Raw genomic sequence first — 24,023 nt, forward strand, 5'->3', positions numbered from 1 at the left:
CATAACATCATTAGTTTCTGAAGCAATATTTTTTCAAGATACTTTCTGCTTTCAAATGACTGACATTTACAACCAGTGATCACCTATAGACATCAGCTCAGCTTTTCCTTTAGAACAGTTGATTATTAGTTCCAAGTTACTCCGGAGAGAAGTAAGAGTAACACAGGAGTGAGAAGGAGACAGCCAGAAGGAGAAAAATCTGAAATATTGCTTTGTCTGGTTCATAAAGTTCAATGTCAACAATCCAAATGGATTTCTCATTCTCCCGTTGGTGATGGTATGTGGTGTGGTTTGACACGGCTTTGTGCAGCCCCCGTACACACAAACTCCCCCTTCGGCCTCTCAGCCAGCCACCGCGCCATCACTCAATCCGCTCCTTGTTATAGAGCCCATAAATGTCAAAAATATCAGAGCCATTACAGCAATACCTTCATTTAGGCTCGTTTTAGGAAAGTGATCTTTGGCTGGGTGATGATGGGGTGTCTGTCGGGTCATTTGGATGGAGAGTCACTCAGCTGCCCTCTGTCGATGCCTCTCAGCCCCTGCTGGATGAGGCCTGTGTCTTGCATGAAAGATAAAGGGATGAAAATGAAATATATTTGACCACATAACTGTCAAACTCATAATTTGCACACCTTTTAACTTTGGGATACCATTGCCGGCTGGCCACATTACCTCAACATACCAGAGTAGATTTTTCAGTCGAAGACTTGAATGTGAGATCACAGTCAGGTGAGAATATATTGAGGCTGTGGCTTAGTTCTCCATTTGTACTAACTTTGCAGCTCATAATGTGGCCGTCCTCTCCACATGGTTGCAATAATCAGAGGGCTTTCCTCAAAATCCAGTGCAAGGCATTAAATTAAGTGCCTGTGATAATTCTATCAACATAACTTAAATTCTGATATTAATATTGGGGATATGGGGAAAAGGGCCATCAAGATACATATTCAATATACAGCTGTCACATGTTTTCATGTGTATTTTTACATGTATGTTTATTTTTCTGGTGCAAGGTGTTGCATGAAGTGCCTGTCATTATTCTGTTAACATAGCTTGAATTTTGTTGTATTCATTTTAGGAATACATGGTAATTATTTAGTATGAAAAGTATGAATACACTGAGAAAAAAAATGGTGTAGGAACTATTTTCGCTCAAAAATTGCTAGTAAAGTTCACACTGAATTAAACATTACATTTTGAAGTAGAAAAACATAAAAACACGTTTAAACAGCGTACAGTTTAAGATGTACATCTGCTTATTTTTATTTTTTTGTAGAAATGTTTTTCTTTATTTTTACATGTATGTTTTTTTTCCCAACAGCATTTATTATTTTAACGAAAAAAAAAAAAACTACCTTGAAGATACTCTAGCTGCTAAATAATACCACTTGGAGAAAAAAAAAAGTACATTTTTGGACATTATTTTCCCAACGTTGGACAGGTTTACAATCTCATGCTGGCAGAATATATTCCTGAAATAAACTTTCCAGGCTCTGGGAGTGAAAACAACTCCTTTTCTTTAGTGAGTGCTACTGACCTCAGCCTGATATTCATCAGCTGGGATAACCTCTGACCTCTGGAATCATGTGATGCTGAGTGCTGGGGATCCTGCTGTAGCCAGACAGTCTGACTGTGTAGCAGCATCTCTTTCTCGCTTACATGCCCTCTTCTTTCTCTTTTCCCCCTCTATCTCCCCTCAACGCCCGCTTCCTCCCCCCATCCCGTGGTTAGGCTCAACAATATCACTATGTGTTTGCTTTGTAAATATTCTTTCACACCACCCTCTCTTCAGCACCAAAAGAAAACACTCATACTGAGAGTTGGGTGAACTCTAATATAGTAAAAGCAATGAAACCCATAATTACTGATTATAATGACTTATACTGTCTTTTTACGTGTTGCATTGCGTATAATGCCACGTAAACATAAAACCATGTCTGCATGTGATTGGAGAAATGACAAGCAAAAAGCTCTAACGTTACTCTACACTGCTCAAAACTTGCGTTTGAATCATCAGTGGCAAATCCTTTACATATGAAAATGTACTTAAAGCCTATGAGTCAGAAGCGCCAGACTGTCCTTGCAAAGTTGGAATTGCCCCACTTCATAGAAACAGACACCGGCATACTGGTAGGCTACTGGTTGAGGAAACAGTCCTTGTCCTCCACACTGCAACCATCTGAATTTTTGGGTAGGACAATTCCAACGCACAGCGTCTCCACAACATGGCAGCAACAGCAACAGAGAGAATAAAAGTTACCCCTTCTTTCATTGCAAGTGAACTGCAACAAGTGGAGCTGCATTATGCAGTTCTTCCCACATTATGACATAGACGTGTGGGGGTGTGTTTGAATGAGCCGTTTTAGGGGGGAGTGGTTGACTCTTAACTTTTATAAAGACTATATCTTTGGATTTGATACTTTAGTCTTTGCAACTTTAGAGATCTTCTTAATGCACCAAGTGCTTGTAACACTCCAAAGAGAAAGGAAATTTTGAAATTGCATCATATGACCCCTTTAAAACCTTATAAAATGTAATCCCTAGAATCACTAGAGGATATACTAGTCTCACAAGAACCAAATTTTATTGACAGCAAAGGAAAACCAGTCTCCTCTTGCCTTATATCAAAGCCCTCCAACATTTTTCTTTACAAATTCTCGTTTTGTACTTCTAATTCGTGAACATTGTTTTGTTTTGTTTCTGCAATCGTCACTGCATTCGCCTGCGCCCTACATCATCTGCTGAAACGCCACTCTCTTGTGAACGTGTGTACGAAAGTTAGTGGAAACTAGAGATTAAATTTTTTTATATACCTCCGATTGTATTCGTCTGAAAGAAGAAAGTGTTTTACACAAAGGATGGCTTGAGTAAATCATGGGGTAATTTTCTTTTATGGGTAAACTGTCCCTAAGGCAGTCAACTCCAAACATTTTGTTTAAAAATATTTAAACAATATAATATGAGCAAGATTTCTGTACTTCTGAATAATTAGCATTGATTTTCCCCCCCAGAAAAGTCACATACAGATTAAATAAATATTGTATAATATTGTTAACTTACATTTTGGGTACTCTTGCTAGTTACTTTGTCTATTTTTGCTCCTAAAACAGATCGAAACAAAACGAGCAAAACCAGATGGCCATGTCTACATGTACTTCTACGTTTAAAAAAAAATCTCTGTCCACATGAAACTACGAAAAAGCATGCTATGAAGCACTGTCAAGAACATGCCAAGCCAACAGGTGGCGATATAATCTCAACCTTAAGCCATGTTGGCCAATCTGAAGCCTGAAAAAGTTTCCAGTACATGGCGATAACATTGCATGCTCTGACATCACAAGCCAAAATCTCCGGTTTTGCTGTCTACACGATAAGTCAAGTCAAGTCACCTTTATTTATATAGCGCTTTAAACAAAAAACATTGCATCAAAGCAACTGAACAACATTCATTAGGAAAACAGTGTGTTAATAATGCAAAATGACAGTTAAAGGCAGTTCATCATTGAATTCAGTGATGTCATCTCTGTTCAGTTAAATAGTGTCTGTGCATTTATTTGCAATCAAGTCAACGATATCGCTGTAGATGAAGTGACCCCAACTAAGCAAGCCAGAGGTGACAGCGGCAAGGAACCGAAACTCCATCGTTGACAGAATGGAGAAAAAAACCTTGGGAGAAACCAGGCTCAGTTGGGGGGCCAGTTCTCCTCTGACCAGACGAAACCAGTAGTTCAATTCCAGACTGCAGCAAAGTCAGATTGTGCAGAAGAATCATCTGTTTCCTGTGGTCTTGTCCTGGTGGTCCTCTGAGATAAGGTCTTGACTGTGGATCTGTCTCTGCGGCACATCTAGTTGTCCTGGTCTTCGCTGTCTTTCAGGGCTGTAGAGGTCCTTTCTAGGTGCTGATCCACCATCTGGTCTGGAAACGTACCGGATCTGGGTGACTGCAGTGACCCTATGATCTGGATACAGACTGGATCTGGTGGCTACAGAATAAGAGAGAAACAGAAAAATATTAACGTAGATGCCATTCTTCTAATGATGTAGCAAGTACATTGGGCCTTATGTGAAGTGTTTCCGGTTCCAGTTTACCTAATTAATGCAGCCTAAAAATCTTTTAAAGGGGGGGGGGGGGGGTGAAATGCTATTTCATGCATACTGAGTTTTTTATACTGTTAAAGAGTTGGATTCCCATGGACAAAGTTTCAAAAATTAAGTTGTACGTTTGAAGGAGTATTTTTGTTCCAAAAATACTCCTTCCGGTTTGTCACAAGTTTCAGAAAGTTTTTTTCGAATATGGGTAGTGTGACGTTAGATGGAGCAGAATTTCCTTATATGGGTGCTAGGGCATGTCTGCCGGAAGAGCGCACGCTCCCGTAGAGCAGAGCACTGAGAGCAGAGACATTCACTGATCAGAGCAAGAGCGTCGCGAAATGTCACAAAAGAATTGTGTTTTTGGTTGCGAGGGCAAGACAACCCTGCACAGATTACCGAAAAAAAAAAAACATTAAGGGACCAGTGGACGGAGTTTATTTTTACAGAGCATCTACGGAGTTGTGCAAGTGTTTTTGTTTGTTCCCTGCATTTCGAAGATGCTTGTTTTACAAACAAGGCCCAGTTTGACGCCGGATTTGCGTATCGTTTATTTCTTAAGGATGATGCAATCCCAACGAAAAAGGGTCATGATCGTGTGTTGGAACCGCAGGCGGTGAGTAAAACTGCTTCAAATATCTCTGTGTTGTTAACTTAGCTATCGGCGCGTAAGCACATCAAATAAACCTTGTACACCTTAAAAAAAAAAAAAGACGAAATAAAGTGGAACTTAGTCATTTTCCAAAACCGCTAAGCAAATATATACAGTTTAATTACATACCACATAGAGACGTCCTGCTGTAGTCGTTGCTTCTGCTGCTCTCGTTCAGTTTCAGCCTCGGGATCTGATTCTGGATCATAAATAAACGGCTGAATCTGACTGTTAGCCATGGTTTGATTTGGATGATGTTTTTTTTTTTTCTCACGGTAATGTCACAACTTCCAAACGCTCTCAACGCAAAAGCCTACTCGCGCTCGTGATTCTTTAGCTCCGCCAACATGCCACGCCTCCAGATACTCGTGTTTTTCCGAAAAAAATCGGCACAGACTATTTTTCTCTTATGAATATAATAAAATTAAAGACTTTTTGGAGATATGAAGGATGCAGTACTACTCTATAGGTACTCAAGATTAACAGGAGATTGAGTGAAAATGAGCATTTCAACCCCCCTTTAATGGATTTGGATATTAAAAGCAAATTAGTATGTTATGTGTAAGCCAGTTTACAGAGATGGGTCTTTAATCTAGATTTAAACTGCAAGAGTGTGTCTGCCTCCCAAACAATTTTAGGTAGGTTATTCCAGAGTTTAGGCGCCAAATAGGAAAAGGATCTGCCACCTGCAGTTGATTTTGATATTCTATGTATTATCAAATTATCAAAGTTTTGAGAACGTAGGGTACGTAGATGATTATAATGTAAAAGGAGCTCATTCAAATACTGAGGTGGAAACCATTCAAGCCTTTATAAGTAATAAGCAATATTTTAAAATCTATACTATGTTTGATAGGGAGCCAGTGCAGTGTTGACAGGACCGGGCTAATATGGTCATACTTCCTGGTTGTAGTAAGAACTCTTGCTGCTGCATTTTGGACTAGCTGTAGTTTGTTTACTAAGCGTGCAGAACAACCACCCAATAAAGCATTACAATAATCTAACCTTGAGGTCATAAATGCATGGATTAACATTTCTGCATTTGACATTGAGAGCATAGGCCGTACTTTAGATATATTAGATATATCAGCATAACAGTGAAAGCTAACACCATGTTTCCTGATAATATCTCCCAAGGGTAATATATAAAGCATGAAGAGTAGCGGCCCTAGTACTGAGCCTAGAGGTACTCCATACTGCACTTGTGATCGATATGATACATCTTCATTCACTGCTACGAACTGATGGCGGTCATATAAGTATGATTTAAACCATGCTAATGCACTTCCATTAATGCCAACAAAGGGTTCAAGTCTATGCAAAAGAATGTTGTGGTCAATTGTGTCAAACGCAGCACTAGTCTCAGTACTATGATATGGTCTAAATCCTGACTGGAAATCCTCACATATACATTTTTCTTTAAGAAGGAATATAATTGTGAGGGTACCACATTTTCTAGTATCTTGGACAGAAAAGGGAGATTCGAGATTGGTCTATAACTAACTAGTTCTTTGGGGTCACGTTGTGGTTTTTTGATGAGAGGCTTAATAACAGCCAGTTTGAAGGTTTTGGGGACATATCCTAATGACAATGAGGAATTAATAATAGTCAGAAGAGGATCTATGACTTCTGGAAGCACCTCTCTTAGGAGCTTAGATGGTAACACTGCAACCAGAGTTTTTGAAAATCTTCACCCTGGCAGGAGTTTTCAAAATTTTCGGTTTCAGGGATGTAGAGCTGCGTTTTGTGTGTGGACAAACAGCCAAACTGCATCAAAAAAGCTGCGGTTTTGAAAATACCTGCATTTGTGTGGACAGGGCCTGAGACTACCGAGCAAAGTAGCAGTGCTGTGAATCTGTTGAGTCAATGATTCAGTAACTCAGTCATAAAGACTGAATGATCTGTGTTTTGACTCAGTCATAAAGTCACTTGCTGCCACCTACTGGCATAAGAGGGAAGATCGTATGATTTTATTGACTAGCTTGTAACATTATAAAATCATATTCAGCCAAATGTCTTGTACGCATTGACCACTTTGATCATATTCCGAATTAGGAAAAAATTAAATGCAAGTCAAAGATATGAGAAACAAAATTAATTTGTTTACCTCCTGAGTCTTTTTTACGTTTGTCAAGAGAAAGACTTGTCTTTACTGTGCTGTAACAAAAGTTCATAATACCTCCTTTTGCAAATACTAGTGATATCTAAATCCTGATGAGACATAATTTTTTGATCCATCATTATCTCCGTTCTGTATAACAACTGCGGTTACGATACTGTTAATTGTATTATGTAGCACACAGGGAGCAAACTCTGAAGCATTCCACATATATTAGTCATATTACAGTTCTAGCGCTGAGAGCTGGGCTGTTTGGAGTCGAGCGTGAAACAACATGTTTGGCTGTCGAGCCCTGTTGTGGATAGCAGTGCTGGTGTAATTAGTGCTCGGTGATATAATGGTACACAGACACACCCCCCAGCTCCTCACAAAGTCTTTCAGAGCGAGAACAAGCGGAGCATTGGCAATATGACATTGAGGTCTCAGCCTCGCCAAAGATCCTGGACGCCCCATGACGGCTGGCCATTGACCAGTGCCCCATATGAACCCACAAGTGTCTCCCAGCTGTAGCGGGGCCTAAAACGACGTGCTATGCTTAGCTTGCTTCAGCCCACTTGCTTGTCGGAGAACATGTGTGAGGTACGAGGGAACAGGTTTGTCTTTGATGGGAGAGTTTGTTTTTGGTTCTCAGTGAGGAGAGAGAGGTGGCGTAGTCTGGCCGCTGACGTAGCCTGTGGGACAGCCGAGACCAGCTGGGAGCTCCTGTGCTGGGATGATTGCCTGTGGATTTAGCTCTCTGTGGATATGTCTAGATACTGTGTCTTTATTTCCAATGGCCAACCTGTTGGACAAGAGGACTGCACTGTGTGTGCTCTCTGAAATGAATGCTGCTCTGTTAGAACTTTTCCAAAGCTTTGCCAACTGTCCTCTGCCTGTCTGATGTCTATAAAGCTGACCTAACACACGTAGTTTAATATACCAATTAGGGGCGTGATGACATTTTGAAAATGGATTTGGTAAAAGAAATGCAGCATTTTTTACGCGCTGTTGCAATGTTGCATAAACATCACATAATTCACTTTGGTTTATATAAACGTTCCTTCATTATTACCTATATGAGGGCGGCATTATTCTCAGACATGCTTCTTCAAGTACCAACAACTTCTAATAAGGGTACATTTTTCATGACTATATTTCTTTGACAAACAATAATTTGTTTTCCACCTACAGAAAGATCTACAGGGCTGGGGATCATTACATATTACACAATTCAGTTTGCTTTCAGTTCATAAAGTCCCAAATTGATTCCAAATGGTTCTATTTGGATTTTTTGGGGTAAATTCCATAGCTTTGATAGTCTATCATAAAAGTTATACAGTGCAGTGTTAGAAAAGGCTCATTTGGAGTAGCACTGTGTGTTTTTGATTCACCGAAATGAAGCGATTCATAAGAGTCATTTGATTCGTGATTTGGACAAGTTGCTATGTCCTGCAGCCAGAAATGCTTGAAGAGATAAGCATGGAATAAGAATGGATGAATAGATGTTTGCAATTCATATTCTTTAAGTAAAAAATACCTTCTCATAAGAATCGTTTCAAAAATTTGTATACACTGGTCACGCGGTTCGTTCACTAGCAAGACATGGCATTTGTTTTGGGAATCTGGCTGCACTGGTGGCCTTCGTTTTGCAGCCTGCGATGACTTTGAAGCATTCATTACATGCTACATGGTCTTTTTTGCATCACAGTGAAATCACATTCATAAATCAGGTAAGATAGTACTTCCTTTGCAATTGGCCTGAAACATTTAAAATTATAGACCAAAAGAAATGTGAAAAATCATTCACATGAACATAGCAATCAATCAGGAAATTTCTCCAGACCTTACTGAAAGCACAACTAAACAGTTTTTTCAGCCATCTCAGGTGGAAAAATTTCACCTTTTTCACTTTGAGGGGCATTTTTGCACTTTTTCCTTATTGTGGTGATAAGATGAAATGTGTGCTCATCATTAACACATTGTTTTTACTTACTAAACACTAGTCATTAGTACTTCTTAAAATAATCCTAAAATTTGAAGATTATCTTTTTAAAATAATCTAAATGGATGGATCTAAATCTAGGAATGGGATGAATATCACACCAATACAACCTTTATAATTAAATAACACCCATCTTAATGCCTTTGAAGATCCATCCCCAATGACCACTCACTGAATCACATAAGAGTAGAGAGGAAAGTCCAGACTTTCAAGGCCCACAACCTGATTAAGTCCTCAAAGTGTGGCCGAGGTTGGAGTAAAAAAAAATAAGTATCAAGTGAGCATGCTGCTAATTATGCCTTGACTATTACCTGGACTGACAGCAAGAGAATGGGAGGAGAGGGGGTGGGTCCGGAACATTCAGTCAAGCAGAAAGTTCCCAAACGCTGAGGCTAACACAGGTCAAGTGATTTGGCGCCTCGGGTGTATTAAAGCTATTTACAAGAGGCAGAGGGATTTATGGTGCTTTTGCACAGTCTGTTCTTTTATATGACCTGGCACTAGGTGGTCATGCTTTCTGACCTACTCAATCATTATTTCGACCCAATAAAAATCTTTCTTTTCATATGTATTTAGACTGTTTTTAGGAGCTAGAAGTGTTCTACGAGAGCAGGCACCATAATCTCAGTCTTTTTTTTTATAACGACCCTATAAATAACACAAGCATATATATATATATATATATATATATATATATATATATATACAGTATATGTTTTTTGTATATATATTTACTGTCACTATTCAGCAGGGTAAAGATATTATTAAAAATCAAACAGAAGTATTATGATAAAGAAATTGTGTACACTATGTTCTGCACTAATCTAATAAGAAAATGTGTAACTGATCATGTGACTCCTTGTAGACAGTCAGATGTTTTTGCTTGTACTGAAGCTCAAGATGTTCAAATCTTGCTGGAGGTGTTAATGCAGCTCAAATGCTGTCGTCATTAAAGGAAAAGAGAGACAAAACAAATAATAAGACATTCTGAAATATATGTATTTTAACACAGCACAATGGATGCAGGTCAAAAACATTAATCTAGTGCAACAACAACAAATTAAAATGTAGCAAAGTGGAACACAACAAATACAGCCTTTACACCATCATATCATCCCACACAACTTTCTTTCTTCAGATAAATACAAAGGGTTTTAGAAAAAATAATAATCCATGTTTCTGCAATCTGCATATAATGCAGGTGTGCAGCATGTCCAAAGATGAAGCTTCAAAAACTACACAAAGTGAATATGACAACCTTGTTGACGATAGGTGTGTGTAAGAAAAATACAAACACTAACTAATAGTAATAATTAAAATAGCAATAAAGATAGTAAGAACACTAAACTCAAGGTCGCTTTATGATAATATAGGAAATAAATGTGTCAGCAAGGATAGCAAATTGTTCATACAGTCATAATTGATCATACAGTAAGGGATCAGATAAAACAGTCAGGAATCACAGAAACAAGAAGCAAGGAGATATTTAAGGTGGGCCTTGAAATCGTGTAGTGATGAAGGCACGGATGTGTTTGGGAATAAAGTCCCAGAATAGGCAGAGATCCAAAATGCCCGTCCTCCAAACAATGTTAAGTTGTGCCGTAGAACAATTAAAATATTGACCATGGTATTAGCTTTGTATAGTTTTTAAAGTGGTCTCATACAAATATATGGGCTAAAAAACTTTGTTAGAAAGAATAATTAAATAACAAGTGTTATTCAGTATATCATTATAATATGAGTTATCCACTGCCTAATAAGAACATTTTTAAACATGATTTACAGTTAATTTAACATACATTGTTGTAACATTTAGAGATTGGAGAGTTGTAACATTTAATGAATAAAGTAATCATGGCCACTAGAATATAAATAGAATTTAAACTCTTTAAACTTTGACACTGTACCTCAGTATGCTTTCTCAGATTTGATTGTGAACTTTTTAAGCCAGAAATGTACCTGAGAAAAGTTATAACTGAAGCTGAAATGTGTGCTTGATGCGTGAAAACAAACCAGTTCTTGGTTATTTAATGTGCATTAGAATAATAATGCAAAAATGTAATGAGTACTTGTCAAGGTTAAATAAGATCGTAAGGAGTAAAATAATAATAATAATAGCCTAATGAATTTGATTTATAAAGCACTTTATTTTTTAAAAAAAATCTCAAAGTGCTACAATACGGCATAATAAAACAAGGCAATTTAAACAAAACAATGAACAACAATTTTAACATTAAAAGGTTTAAAAGAAATGTAAACATTAAAAGACTTTTTAAAAAGGTATGTTTTAAGACCCTTTTTAAAAATATCAGTCCTTTGTGGGAGTGTTGAAGGAGCTGTTTTTCTTGTAATCAGGTACAAGTAGGCAGTTTAAATTGTACTTGAATAAATTACAAATACCCCTAAATAATACTTACGTCTAGTTATTAAGTAAAATTACTCAAGTATTTTTGTATATTTAAACCTCATGTAAAACATTAACAAATGGAATGGAATTGAAAGAAGCATCAATCGGAAAGTCAGGTAATCTATACACTCATTTTCACAGCTTGCTTATGCTTCCATCTAGTGGACATAAAACAAATTTGCTACTGAGAATGAGTTTTGTGAGTTCTTTTAGCTAATCATAGTATATTTACTGTAGATTATTTTTGTTTTAAAATAGACTGACTTGTATTTAGCCTCAAAAACATTGCATGACACTACATAACTGTAGTTTGGTTTAAAGGCATAAAATCAGTCAGAAATCAGTCAGGGTTCATGGCCCCCAGTCTGCAAACTGAGAATGTTGTCATGATGACACCAGATGCACAAGCGAGCCAGAAAAATTGTAAGATTTAAAATAAGAGAGATAGGACAAGGTTAAATCACAGCATGATGCATGCATTGTCATATATTTAACTTATCAGTTTAGACTGATCTGGCTATAGAAATGCAAAAACAAACTCTTACCCAATCTTAGAGCAGTAGGATCTGATCACTGCAAACTTGTTTCTGTGTAGGCCCACACATGGATCCTCTTCATTCAGGTTCTTGCTCCTCATGTCAGTTTACTTCAGTAACACATAATATAGATTGTAATGTCAAGTGTGTTTAATTCTGACATTTTGTTCTTGGATATTTGGTATCGAGCTCAGGCTGCGTGAATCCTTGATGGAGCTCATCTGTCCGTCAAAACAAAAGGTCAGTTTCTTCAGTCACTTGGAGAGCACATCGACGGGCGCTGAGACAATAGGTTAAAACTCTGAGAACGAAGAAAGAAAAAATGGAACATAGTACAAAGCATTTAAAAAATTCAAAGTGTTGACCCAGTCAAACCACACATTCTTTCTTAACAACAGTCTTCAGTTCTCAGAGCTTTTCCTTTGAGAATTGAGGAACATTTACTTTGTTGGTCCTGAAGAGAGATTTAATCATAATAATCGAAAACTGTCAAATGTAAATGTTTTTCACTCTGCATAATTCAGTTCGGCATTCAAGGGATCTTTAGTTGCATTTCACTTTAAATGAATCGAGTGCCCTTTCACTGGTATTTGCATAACCAGGATGATGGGATTTTCTCATCCATATATGATATATTTCTGATCAAGCAAACATGATAGAGGTTTTCTATTAAAACTTAAAAATGGGGTCCTTGGTTAACTCAGAACAAATTTATTTTGTCATATTTAATCACTTTTGAACCAATAAATATCCAGTATGAGATAATTTGTGCATTTGATGGACAACAATCTGTAGAATCTTAAAAATAAAGGTTCTGTATTTCCTATTAACAGTTCATTGAATTTATATTCTTAAATATTAAAATATTCTTTTTAGAAAAAATGGTTCTTTTAAGAACTACTACTCAGCGAAAGGTTCTTTGAAGAACCCAAAATGGTTCTTCTATTGCATTTCTTAATTTTAAGAGTGTATTTTAACATAAAGCTTCATAAATTGGAAATAATACATTATATAATTCATATTTTCGCTGTATTTCACTGACTTCATCTTTCAAGCACTCTCTGGAGGATGAAGAGAGGCCAGAGACTCATGGCTCCTCCCTCAGTGTTAGTAAAAACATTCCAGCCAAATGAGAGAGCCAGCGAATTTGAAACCCTGGAAGTCTGTGTTTCTGGTCCCTTCTCCTCTCACATGCTCACTAGAGGACAAGGGCGGCCCATAAGCAGCTGCAGCACACCAGCCTCACAGAGCTTGGAGTGTTCTTTTGTTTCGTGGAGTACCTGAAAGTGTCCCTTCTCCAAAACCACCATGAAAGCTACCATATTCTTCATTCTCTTGACCATTTTGGCTCGTTCAAAAGGCCAGTACCACTATCAAGGCCTGATGAACTATTTGGAAAACAGGATGCTTGCTATGGAGGTAAGAGCAATTTGGCATATCTGGCTGCATTTCAGCATACTTTCTGCATTCCTGCTAGTTTTCAGCTCTTTTACAGAGACGTCCACTTTTCTAGACATGCATGTCTCACATCTACTTAAGATTTATCGTAAACTTTCTTTTCTCGAGTGAAGTTGTACCCCAGAGCAGAGAAACATCTCTCTGATTGATAGAACAGTTTCTCAGTAAGGCTGAACTGATAAAATATAACACTGATTCAACTATTAAACAGTCTTTTTCATAAAATGAGAATGTGGTTGTGTACAACAGGACTGAAAGCTCTTTAAAATAAATAGTTTTTTTCCTGGTCCCAAAGTACAGTATATGATTACTGGAAAAACATTTTTTTTTAATGAATATTTAATGGAGCAACAAAATGTATGCAAAACAAAGTTTGTTTTGATTCAAAATCATGTAATATTAAATTCAGCTAGAGCAGCTAGCCTGGAGCAAAAGGCCCCTGGGGTGACAACAGTGATATGCTGTGCATATTTAATAGCAATATTGGCAATTTGGCTTCATATTCACATACTTTTAATACAGTAATATATTTTGGTGAAATGTTTAAGCATTGTTCTGTAGCCCTTACAGCAAGGGGGCTTTGGATCTCAAATCATTAAACCTATTTGACAGCTGCTGAAATAACTGATTTAAGTACTTTGAAGAAAAATCTAGTGTTTGAAAGTTTAGGGTTTTTCCCTTCTTTTTAAACATTTTATTCAGCAAGAATACATTAAAGACATCTATAATGTTACAAAAAACACACATTTTCAAACTTTATTCAGTAAAAATCCTGAAAAAAAGTATCATGGTTTTCTCAAAACCATTAAGAAGCACAACTGTTTTCAACATTGATAATAGTTAGAAATGTTTCTTAAGGATCAAATCAGCATATTAGAATGATTTAAAAAAATAAAAATAAAAATGTTACCCTGAATAAACACTGTAAGTCGCTTTGGATAAAAGCGTCTGCTTCTGTAAATGCATAAATGTTAATTTTAATTTAATTTCTGAAGGATCATGTGACACTGAAGACTGGAGTATTGATGCTAAAAATTCAGTTTTGACATCCCAAGGATTTAAATATATTAAAATAGAAAACATTATTAAATTGTAAAAATATTTCACAATACATTTTTATTTTATAATATATGTGATCATTTAATTTATTCTCATATGGCCGTGATCTTTTGTTTATTTTATTGAGTTTATTTTATCAAAATATTATATACAATTAAGTCACTATATAGCTGTAAATATGTTGCATATTAATGCTTTTCTCTTATTAAATCTGATATATGGAACTGAAGCGTCTCAAAAATGTTGACTCCGACTCGGCAAGAACAGGTGAATTTCTAAATTATAGAGGCAATGGTTTTTTACATTTGTTCAAAACTATGTATTGTACTTCTCTCGAGTCCTTTTGAAAATACTCTCAGACATTACTCAGGTTCTCCATCCCCTGACTCCAGATAATGATCGTGATAAACCTTTCAAATAATGAATCAGCTTTTTATTCTACAGTTTCCTTGACTGGGAAAAAGAGAACACTTCTGCACCATATTTACCACAAGCTCTTTAATAATGCACAGAAAACTCATCATTGGGATAAGTTTATCACTGGAAAGAAAATTGCTGCACTCTGTGATCATCTGAGTGACTCATTAGTGTGTTTGTCATTCTTCCAGGAACGCATTGCCTTGTGGCATGAACAGAACAATCGTTACAGCGCTGACCTGAAGGAATTCAGGCAGCAGGCCGCAGACCTGTTGGAGAAGTTAGGCAAGGAGCACAGCAAACTGCATTCAGACATGGAGGGCGCAGGAGCACGGGTAGACCGTGTGGAGCGTGAAATGGACTATATTGAAACCCAAAATCCCCCTAAGCCTTGTGTGAAAGCAGCAGACAAAATGGTGGAACAGGACGTGGTTGTCAGAGAGAGGAAGAAGGAAGAGTTCTTTGAGTTGTCTGGTAAGTCGGGAGAATTGAGTTTTGACAGCTGAAGCATAACTTTTGATCATGTACTTTCAGTCTTGGTCGAGGGAGACTTGCTAAATTTAGCATGCTATTACACAGTAGAGCAGTTTGGGGGAAAGGTTTGGAGTTTTCTCTGGAAAATTGTAAAACTGGAAAATCAAACTGGGAGAATGAATAACTGCAATTCAAGACTGAGAGTATGAGTGATGAGCATGTGCTTTGATTTAAGACATTTGTTTGTTTTGAGAACTAGCATCCCAATGACACTCCCCCATACTTTGCTTGTGCTGTAGGCCGTGTGGCCGTCTCATAAACAGTCTTTGCTTTGATGGTAAAAACCCTGGCTTCTGCTAATGCTTGTCTTATACCGGGGGTTTATTGTATTTAGAGGAAACATGTGGTGTGTTCTGTTGATTAGGAAACAAGGAATAAAGAATCAAGCCAATCAGTTCACTGGATTAGCCAGTTGGCTTTTGGTTTAGATGTTACACAACTGTTGGCTTGTCGCCTATTTTGTTAATATGATGGAATCAAAGCAGACAAATGTAAATGTGTTCCATTTGGCTGCTCTTCTGTCTGAAGTACGGTGTTGTTAACAATATGTATAGTCCAGTAAATACCAAGACATTAACAAAACAAGACATTCATTTTTTTTTCCAAGACTGAATCCAAAATTCCAATCCATGTAATTAATGTATTTATTTGGCAACAAAAGTTACTTACATATGTTGTACATTAATGTTTCTGGGAAAAAAGTCTCTTTTGGTCACCAAGGCTGCCTTTATTTGATCATAAAATACATTAAAACATTAATATATGTGAAATATTATTACAATTTACAATTCATGTAATGAATGAATGAATAAACGAAGAACTGTATTACTGGCCCCAAATTCTTTAAAATTACTGTATATATCATCAAAACAATTTTATAACAAAGAGAAGCACTGACAAGGGAATCCACAAATAAAAAGTGGGGGAAAAAAATAATAAAATAAATTTCCATTAGCATATATTTGATTGGACGATTGCTATAAGCTTTATTATATTTTTGGGGGGGAACAATTGGGCTCTCTTTAATTTATTGAATATGTTTAATAGAATTTTAGCAGCAAAATGTGACAAAGTATGACAGATGAATCTATTAAGCCCAAAATGTATAAGCCCAAAATGTTTCAATAAATTATGTGTCTTCAAAATTATGTATCTTAGAAATAGTTCCCAACGGCCTGTGTATTATAATGAAGTATTAACAGATATCCTCATTAAGCCCAACACAATCCTCCCTTGCCTGTAAATTTATAACAGCACACATGGCATTTAAGAGTGGATCTTTCACTGCTGAAGGCTCACGATGTGAGTTTACTTGGTTTATTTCTTTAATAAAGAAAAACAAGGGTTTAAACTCACAATCTTGGCTTCATTTTTCATAAAGCGCTCTTCCAGTGCTTGTGCAAACTATGCAGTCTGTATAAATTGCTTTCAGAGTTTGCCATATTAATCATAGGACTCTTCCCGTTGACATTAATCATGTTTGTTTTCATCGTCAGTGTGCGTGAACATCATATCCAGTCTGAAAGCTATGAAGATCCTTAAGAGATTGGGAAGCCCGAAAGGTGTCTGGACCAAAGATGCCAGATCAGCGAAAGTCTATGTTTTTAACGGAACGTCCGACAACACGCTGTACGAGTTCAACTCCGTGCGAGATCTTTCAGCATCATCAGGCGTGTCTAAAGGCAGACTGATCACTGTGCCCGCCGCTTGGAACGGGACCGGTCATGCAGTCTACGACGGCTTTCTCTATTACGTCAGTGAAAGTTCAGAGCTCCAAGTTATCAAGTATGACCTCAAGAATGGTTCTGTTGCAGACAGCGCAGTTTTTCCCATGGATGACCGCAGCCCGGTGTACCAGCTCAATCCAGAGACACTGGTGGACCTGGTGGCAGATGAGGATGGGCTATGGGCACTGTATCCGGCTGGAGACACTATTAATCTTGCTAAAATGGATATAGATTCTCTGGATATAGAGCAGATGTGGGACACGGCGTGTCCAAGGAATAATGCTGAAGCTGCTTTTATTGTCTGCGGCACGGTCTATGTGGTTTACAACACCAAGCCACCGAGCCGCTCACGTGTGCAGTGTGTGTTTGATGTGAATGACATGGTAAGCAGCGGAGAGGCCCCTTTGATTTATTTCCCCAGGCGCTATGGTGCCCATTCCAGCCTCAAATACAATCCTGAGGAGCGGCAGCTCTATGCTTGGGATGATGGGTACCAGATTCTGTATAAACTATCGCTGAAGAAGAAGTTATGGGCGATCATGCCACCACCTGAGGAATAGTGGCCCTTTTTTTAGCTCTTAAAGGTCTGTCTGTTTCTGGGTTCGAAGAGTTTTATGTGATTTTGCTGGAAAACATAAATCTTGCCATTATTTACTCACCTTCCTATTATCAAGTCTTTATGGGTTAATTTCTTCTAAAGAAAACTGAAGAAAACTCATATTTCTTTCATTCAGGTACAATGGACGAGAATTGAGGTGTTTGAGCTTCAAAAAGCACACAAAACCACCATAAGTCAGAACTTTTAAATGAATTGGTTGATCCAGTTCACAATAATTTGCTCACGACTGAACCTGGTCTCAAGTTCAGTTCTCTGATACTGAAGGGGAAGATTATCTGTTCATTTGAATCAACTTTAAATCTCAAACGAGATGAAAACAAAATATTTTAAACCCTGTTAAAATTTAAACCCTGCTTTTTTTCTGCAATACTAATTTAAGATAACTTAAATATAGGCCTGTTTCTAATAAAACAGAAGACTTGAAATATAATCTCTTTTACAATATAAACACATGCAACCACTTTTATTATAGTAGTTTTGTTTCCTTGCTGCCGTCCAGTCCATTGTAATTAAATGGTCAACAGCATTCAGAAAAAAATATTAAATAATAATAATAAAAAAAAGTCTTTGGTTTTGGAACAACTTGACAAAAATGGCATTTTTAGGTGAACTAATCCTTTATCTTTAAGAATACACAGGTATATTGCTTTTGTTGCACATATTATAAAAAATATGAGACTCAATAAGTGATTGGTCAATGCTAACCCACTTTTTGTGATTTGATGTTCACAAGATTGAGAAGAAGCAACTCCATCCTTGAAATGACTGAACCAACATTTTATTTTGGCATTTTTGAAATACAAGAACTTTTTCAAACATTACAAGTTATATTGCAAGTACAAATGATCAATACAAAATTAGAAAGTTGTTCAGATTCACAAGGGGGCAAAAACACCAGCACACAAGAGTTAGTGATGAGGTAAAGAACCAGATCTAAACCTTATTAATTTTACATTCACCTACAGAAACACACTCTTGTTTTCGGAGTATTACAACATTGGTGATATTGTAAAAATGGGACCAAAAGTTGTACTTTGTCACAACCATTTCTTCAACAAGTTGACTTGGAATTTTTAAAGATTCTGTTAAAATATTAAATCTATTTTACTATATAGAAATATTTAAAGCTTAACAGATACCGTAGGGGATGATGGGGGACATTGTGTAAAACTAGCCCCAAATGCCATGTATATTTTAAGATATTTCAGCAACACCAGCTGGAGATCAGTGTAAAGTCTTTGCTCTGGTATCTTGAACCGTGCCCACCATCTGTCAATTGACTTCCTGCATAGTAGGTTGTTTCTATCAAGGGTCAGCTCTTGTGCATTTGTACGCGCATTGAATTTCTGTGTTTGAAACATAGAGTCAAAATGTCCAGGAGCTTGAACAGAAGTTCTATGCATTTATGTCATTTGTTTCCAGCATATACAGTGTTGTAACTACTTCTTCTTTTTTAAATGAATGAATTAATTTAACTTCAGTAATCATAAATAAGCATTTAGCAGGGGTTTGCCTATGTTCTGTTATGTATGAATTAACCATGTAAAACAAAATTATTAAAACCACAGGGATAAATAAAATAAAATATTGCGGGCAATGAAAGTATTGAATTTTGTTAAACCATTTATGACATTAAAAATCCAAAAAGTAATACTATTTATTATTTTGATTGCTCAGTTTAACTTTGTTGTGCATTACATATTATAAAATTAATTATTGGGCAATATGGCATTCTTTTTTTATTCTTTTTAATTTACAGAAACTGATCAGTCAAATAGTTGAGTTATACAGATAACTGATTCACCGTTTAATTCACATAGTTTCAAGTATCCCTTTTGTCTACATTCAAATCAAACAAGCAAATAAAAATTTTAATCTGAAGAGGAACGTAAAATTAATTGCCTATAGTTTTATGCTGTAATGTTAATCCTGCTCTTTTATGCAATACAGAATATGAACACACACACACACACACACACACACACACATATATATATACATATATATACACATATATATATATAAATTTGAGCATACATTGTTTACTCAAGACATTTTCCCAGACAATGTGTCAAAATACAGAAAACTTTGACAGTCCAATTTTACTTACAATGAAATTACATGTCAAAAGATGAATGAGATGTCAACATTAGATTGAAACAGCAGGAAGATTGAAAAAGGAATTGAATTGCTATTAAAGTAGTGCTACTAATATACAGAACCGCTTCTGTAGCTCTTTAAATGCTATTGTAACAAAGTGAATAAAAGCCACATAAATCAAATCAGACCTCTATGAATATTTCAGCACTTTTACCTTAAATGCCCACTTTCGTACTCAAGGTCTCGCCGATGAATATTAATGTAATCAAAAGTTTTTTCAGCTACATTTGAAGTGTTTTTGTGTGCGAACGGGAACTTCTTTACAAGTAAACGTCTTTGTTTTGGCAAGATACAGTATTAATGGATAGGAAAAGTTTGTTGTGCTCCGATAAATTTAGTCTCTTTTTACACATAACATTTATACAACATCTATAAACTGATAAATATTCAAATATTCTTCATAAAATGTGTACCTTCACACAGTTTTCATACAAGGATTTGACAAAGAAAAGGGTTTGTTCGTAGTATACAGCACATGACAAATCCATTCCTTTCTTTTTCTCATTCACACAAAACAATGTCCTTTCCCTCAGTATTTTACTGTATACACCAACCTTTCTGACCTCATTCCCAGTACTTCCAAGAGTTGATCCAACTTTCAAAGTCTTTAGATCAGAGCAGAGCCATCTACAAAGAGCCTTGCAGTGTTGTGCAGAAACGTCTGTTTGCGCATAGACTGCTTGCAGAACACTGCATCGGATTTCAATACTTCAGGAAAATTCATATGGGAAAGAAACATCTCCGCTGACGATACCAACCTATTCTAGGTACACAACATTGGCTTTGAATAGTATTCTAGGTACAGAGGTTTGTACAACACTCCTAAGAATTGACTGAGGATCGTACGAACTGGAACAGCTTGAACATGGTGAACATCAGGGCAAAGACAGCAGGCTCTTAGATCAGTGTTTGGGAACCATCTAAAGCAACCCATAGGAGAAAATTGAAATAGCAGGGCTCTCGTTTTCATAGGAGTGACAAACAGAGGATGCTGAGCCTGTAGTTTTACATATGGCTCTGATCAAGGGCTGGCAGGAGGTTTGGGGGAGGGACAAGACCCCTGACTGTCAAAACTGGCTGTTCTAGCTTTCCACTGTAAGAGAAGACATATGAGAAACCCATCAATGAGAGCATTATAGAGAAGTTTATTATTATAGCAGAAGAGCTGCACCCTATAGAGTGGATTTCAATCTGTGGTTGCATGAAATAGATGTAAAGTTATATTACAAGTTGAAAATGCTTGTTAATAGCGTTATTAGAATTATTTTCTATAATGAAAAATATATAAAATCAATATATGAATATATTTTTTAAATAATAAAAAAGTATATATTGTTTCAATTATACTGAGCAAAGCAAGCAAGTCCAATCACACCTAATCCTGTTCCACTTTAGCAAAGTGCACACATGAGAGTACAGATTAACTAGTGCTGTCAAATGATCGAGGTTAATCACTTCCAAAGTAAAAGTTTTTGTTCACATAATATATGCATGTGTACTGTGTATATTTATTATTTATATATAAATACACACACATGCATGCATTTAAGATTTGTTTAATGTTTATATAATGAATATTGATTTGTAAATCCATATAAATATTTTCAAAATTCATACTGTATTTGTGTGTCTGTAAATATACATAATAAATATACACAGAACATACACAGATATTATCCAGAAAAACTTTTATTTTGGATGTGATTAATCATGATTAATTGTTCATCAGCAAACAAATGAACCTACTCTGCTAATTAATATCTTGTGTTTTATGCAATTATTTGCATTTTACAATATAACACAGTTGTAAAAAGAGAATTAGCCTTTGGAAGGCCTTTGAATAGAATCAAAATCAACTTTTCATTAAGGAGCTCAAACTTTCCCTCTATACCAGTGCTGGCCTCTAATCTAGCACTAGTTTTATAATTTGAGGAATATGAAAAGTTAAAACATTTCTATACATGCATTGTCAATTATAATTTATTTGATATGTCAAACCTCTAACCCATGACAATAGTTTAAATGTACCCAAATTCTACCGGAAAACTGCAGACTTTGCAAACGAATTTATTCAGTGTAAAAATGGACAATGTAAGCATTGTTCGACTTAACTATGGAGAACACTAATCTCAATAAGGGTGAGTTCTAATAATATATGATAATTTAACTCAAAATCTATTGAAAACTATAACCCAACTATAACCCCAAAATTTTTTTTTTGTGGTCTCTGAAAGCCTTTGTTTATTGCTCAGACCTACTTTATTAAATGTAAATGCCCCACTCGCCACAAAGAGCTACACCTCCAAATACAATGCACAGATGCCTAGACATGACCTCAACTGAATCATATTTAATGATGTTTGTTCAAAACAAAGGAAAATTGTATTAAAACTGCATATTATTATTTTGAACACAGCAAGAACATTATTAAAATAAACAAAGAGACCAAAATGTGATAACCTAACATTTGCATAGGGCCAAATACAATTTTTCCCCCTCATGATTAACGCTTGATCACAGGTCAGAAAGGGGACAGAATTTCAGAGTGTAAATTAAAATCAGCACTGACATATTCTTCTCATGTGTTATTCATAAATCACAGTGCAAGTGTGAGGACGTGACTAGGTATCTGAATGTTTACAAAGAAAGATTGGTGACTGGTCAGAAATGAATTCTGGAAATGCAATTTGCATATAAAAAACTTAGTTCTTAGTTCTATATATACAGTAATTCAGAGAGTTATTATTTCTACCCCTCATATGTGTGTTTACATTTGCTGGAGGGAGGTTACTTACCTGTTTTTCTGATTTCTTAGATTCCAGCAGGGGGTGCCAGTGTGCAATTGGCTTACGGGGATATGCAAGCATCTCATTCCAGTGGTCTCTACCTAAACCTTCAGCACCACTGCCCAAACGGCACACACCAATTATCTCATTGTGCCCCACCCTGAAAAAAGAATAAACTGTTACCAAATTATCTATTACTCATCCTCAGCCTCAGGTCATCCAGGACACATTACATCAGCATTACATCACTTGCTCACCAGTGGATCCTCTGCAGTGAATGGGTGCCATCAGAATAAAAGTTCACAAGTAATTCACTAACTGTGTGTTTGCAATAAAGACATTTATCCATAACATTACTTTCTCCAGTGCAAATGTTTTCCTGAATGAGAAGAGAAATATGAACAAAAATCAAGTAGTTTTTAAATTGTGGATTATGAAGTCATATTTTGACCAGAAGCAATGGTTTAATGATGGATTTGTTTCTTAAAAACACCGTTTTTTAATTGATGGTCTGGAGTGGACTGAAAGGATTGATGGATTACTTATTAATTATTATCATGTTTTTTCTTTTTCCAGCTATTTGGACTCTTATTCTAACGATACTCATTCACTGCAGATGATCCTTTGGTGAAAATGGATGTAATGCTGATCTTCTCCAAATCTGTTTCAATTTAGAAACACACTCATCTACATCTTGGATGGCCTGAAGGTGAGTACATTTTCAGCAAATTTTTCTTTTTGGACGAACTATTGCTTTAAGTGATCAAAAATAAACATCCACACTGACAATGAATAATATACCAAAGTTTGCATGACCTAAAAGTCTTTTGTTAAAAGACAACGATATGAGTTTGTATGCCAGTGCAACTAACCTCTTGCAAAATGGTATCTGTGTAAAATATGTGCATATTCAGAGAGAGTAGATGATATGCCACAGGATAAAGAAATCAGCATACATTTACCTCAGCGGTGCTGAACTTTACGTGAGTCCTTTTGTGAACCCACAGAAGAGAATTGTGAAATAGCAGTTTCTGACATTTAATAAAGTGTGTGCTCCTTTCTCAGAAACTCTCAGTACCACAAACCAACTGTTTGAGACTTGAGAATGTTTGGTAAAATATATGTACCTGGTTCTTTGCCCAGTCACCCGCCTGTAGAGAGGTGAGTGCTAAATGCTCTGACACCTGACCTTTTCCTCTTCCGACTAAAGCACATGAACCATGAGATCATTCTGATGTCTGGTGTTCCTGTTATTCTGATGTTTCTTGTACAGGTTGTTATTTGTAATGTAGCTCAGCTTAACTGGCATGACAACTGAACTGATGAATACTATTGGCAAAGCATTTTTAGGTTAAGTATGTATACAATGTTTTAGAGAAGATGAAAACAAAAGAGAAAAATACATCCATCTCGAATAAATCAGCTTCCTTCTAGAAGCCTGAATTGCAATTTTGTCATGCTTTTCTCAAGGCATTT

The 24,023-nt window shown here is 36.4% G+C and overlaps 2 protein-coding genes across 3 annotated transcripts in view; one reads left to right on the plus strand and one right to left on the minus strand.

Annotated features, from left to right (window-relative positions):
* The first annotated feature begins 12,936 nt into the window (after positions 1-12,936).
* Positions 12,937-22,900, plus strand: olfml3a (olfactomedin-like 3a). 2 transcript variants are annotated; one of them, XM_026241886.1, is made up of 4 exons: positions 12,937-13,206; positions 14,913-15,195; positions 16,752-17,566; positions 22,577-22,900. In XM_026241886.1, exons 1-3 carry the CDS (start codon positions 13,096-13,098, stop codon positions 17,540-17,542), a joined length of 1,185 nt encoding a protein of 394 aa, XP_026097671.1. In that variant the 5' UTR covers positions 12,937-13,095; the 3' UTR covers positions 17,543-17,566; positions 22,577-22,900. The 2 variants fall into 2 exon arrangements, with proteins under 2 accessions (XP_026097671.1, XP_026097670.1); XM_026241885.1 differs by lacking the exon at positions 22,577-22,900 and having other exon boundaries at positions 16,752-19,076.
* syt6a (synaptotagmin VIa) overlaps positions 20,168-24,023 on the minus strand; it is a 40,945-nt gene continuing 37,089 nt past the window's right edge. Inside the window, exons 6-7 of the mRNA XM_026241884.1 lie at positions 22,557-22,707; positions 20,168-20,854 (exon numbers count right to left, since the gene is read on the minus strand). Coding sequence (XP_026097669.1) covers positions 20,783-20,854; positions 22,557-22,707 — 223 coding nt within the window. The 3' untranslated portion in view covers positions 20,168-20,782. The remainder of the gene's footprint in view (positions 20,855-22,556; positions 22,708-24,023) is intronic.

The sequence above is a fragment of the Carassius auratus genome, unplaced genomic scaffold (genome assembly GCF_003368295.1).
Source record: "Carassius auratus strain Wakin unplaced genomic scaffold, ASM336829v1 scaf_tig00000254, whole genome shotgun sequence".
Taxonomy (NCBI): Eukaryota; Metazoa; Chordata; class Actinopteri; order Cypriniformes; family Cyprinidae; genus Carassius; species Carassius auratus.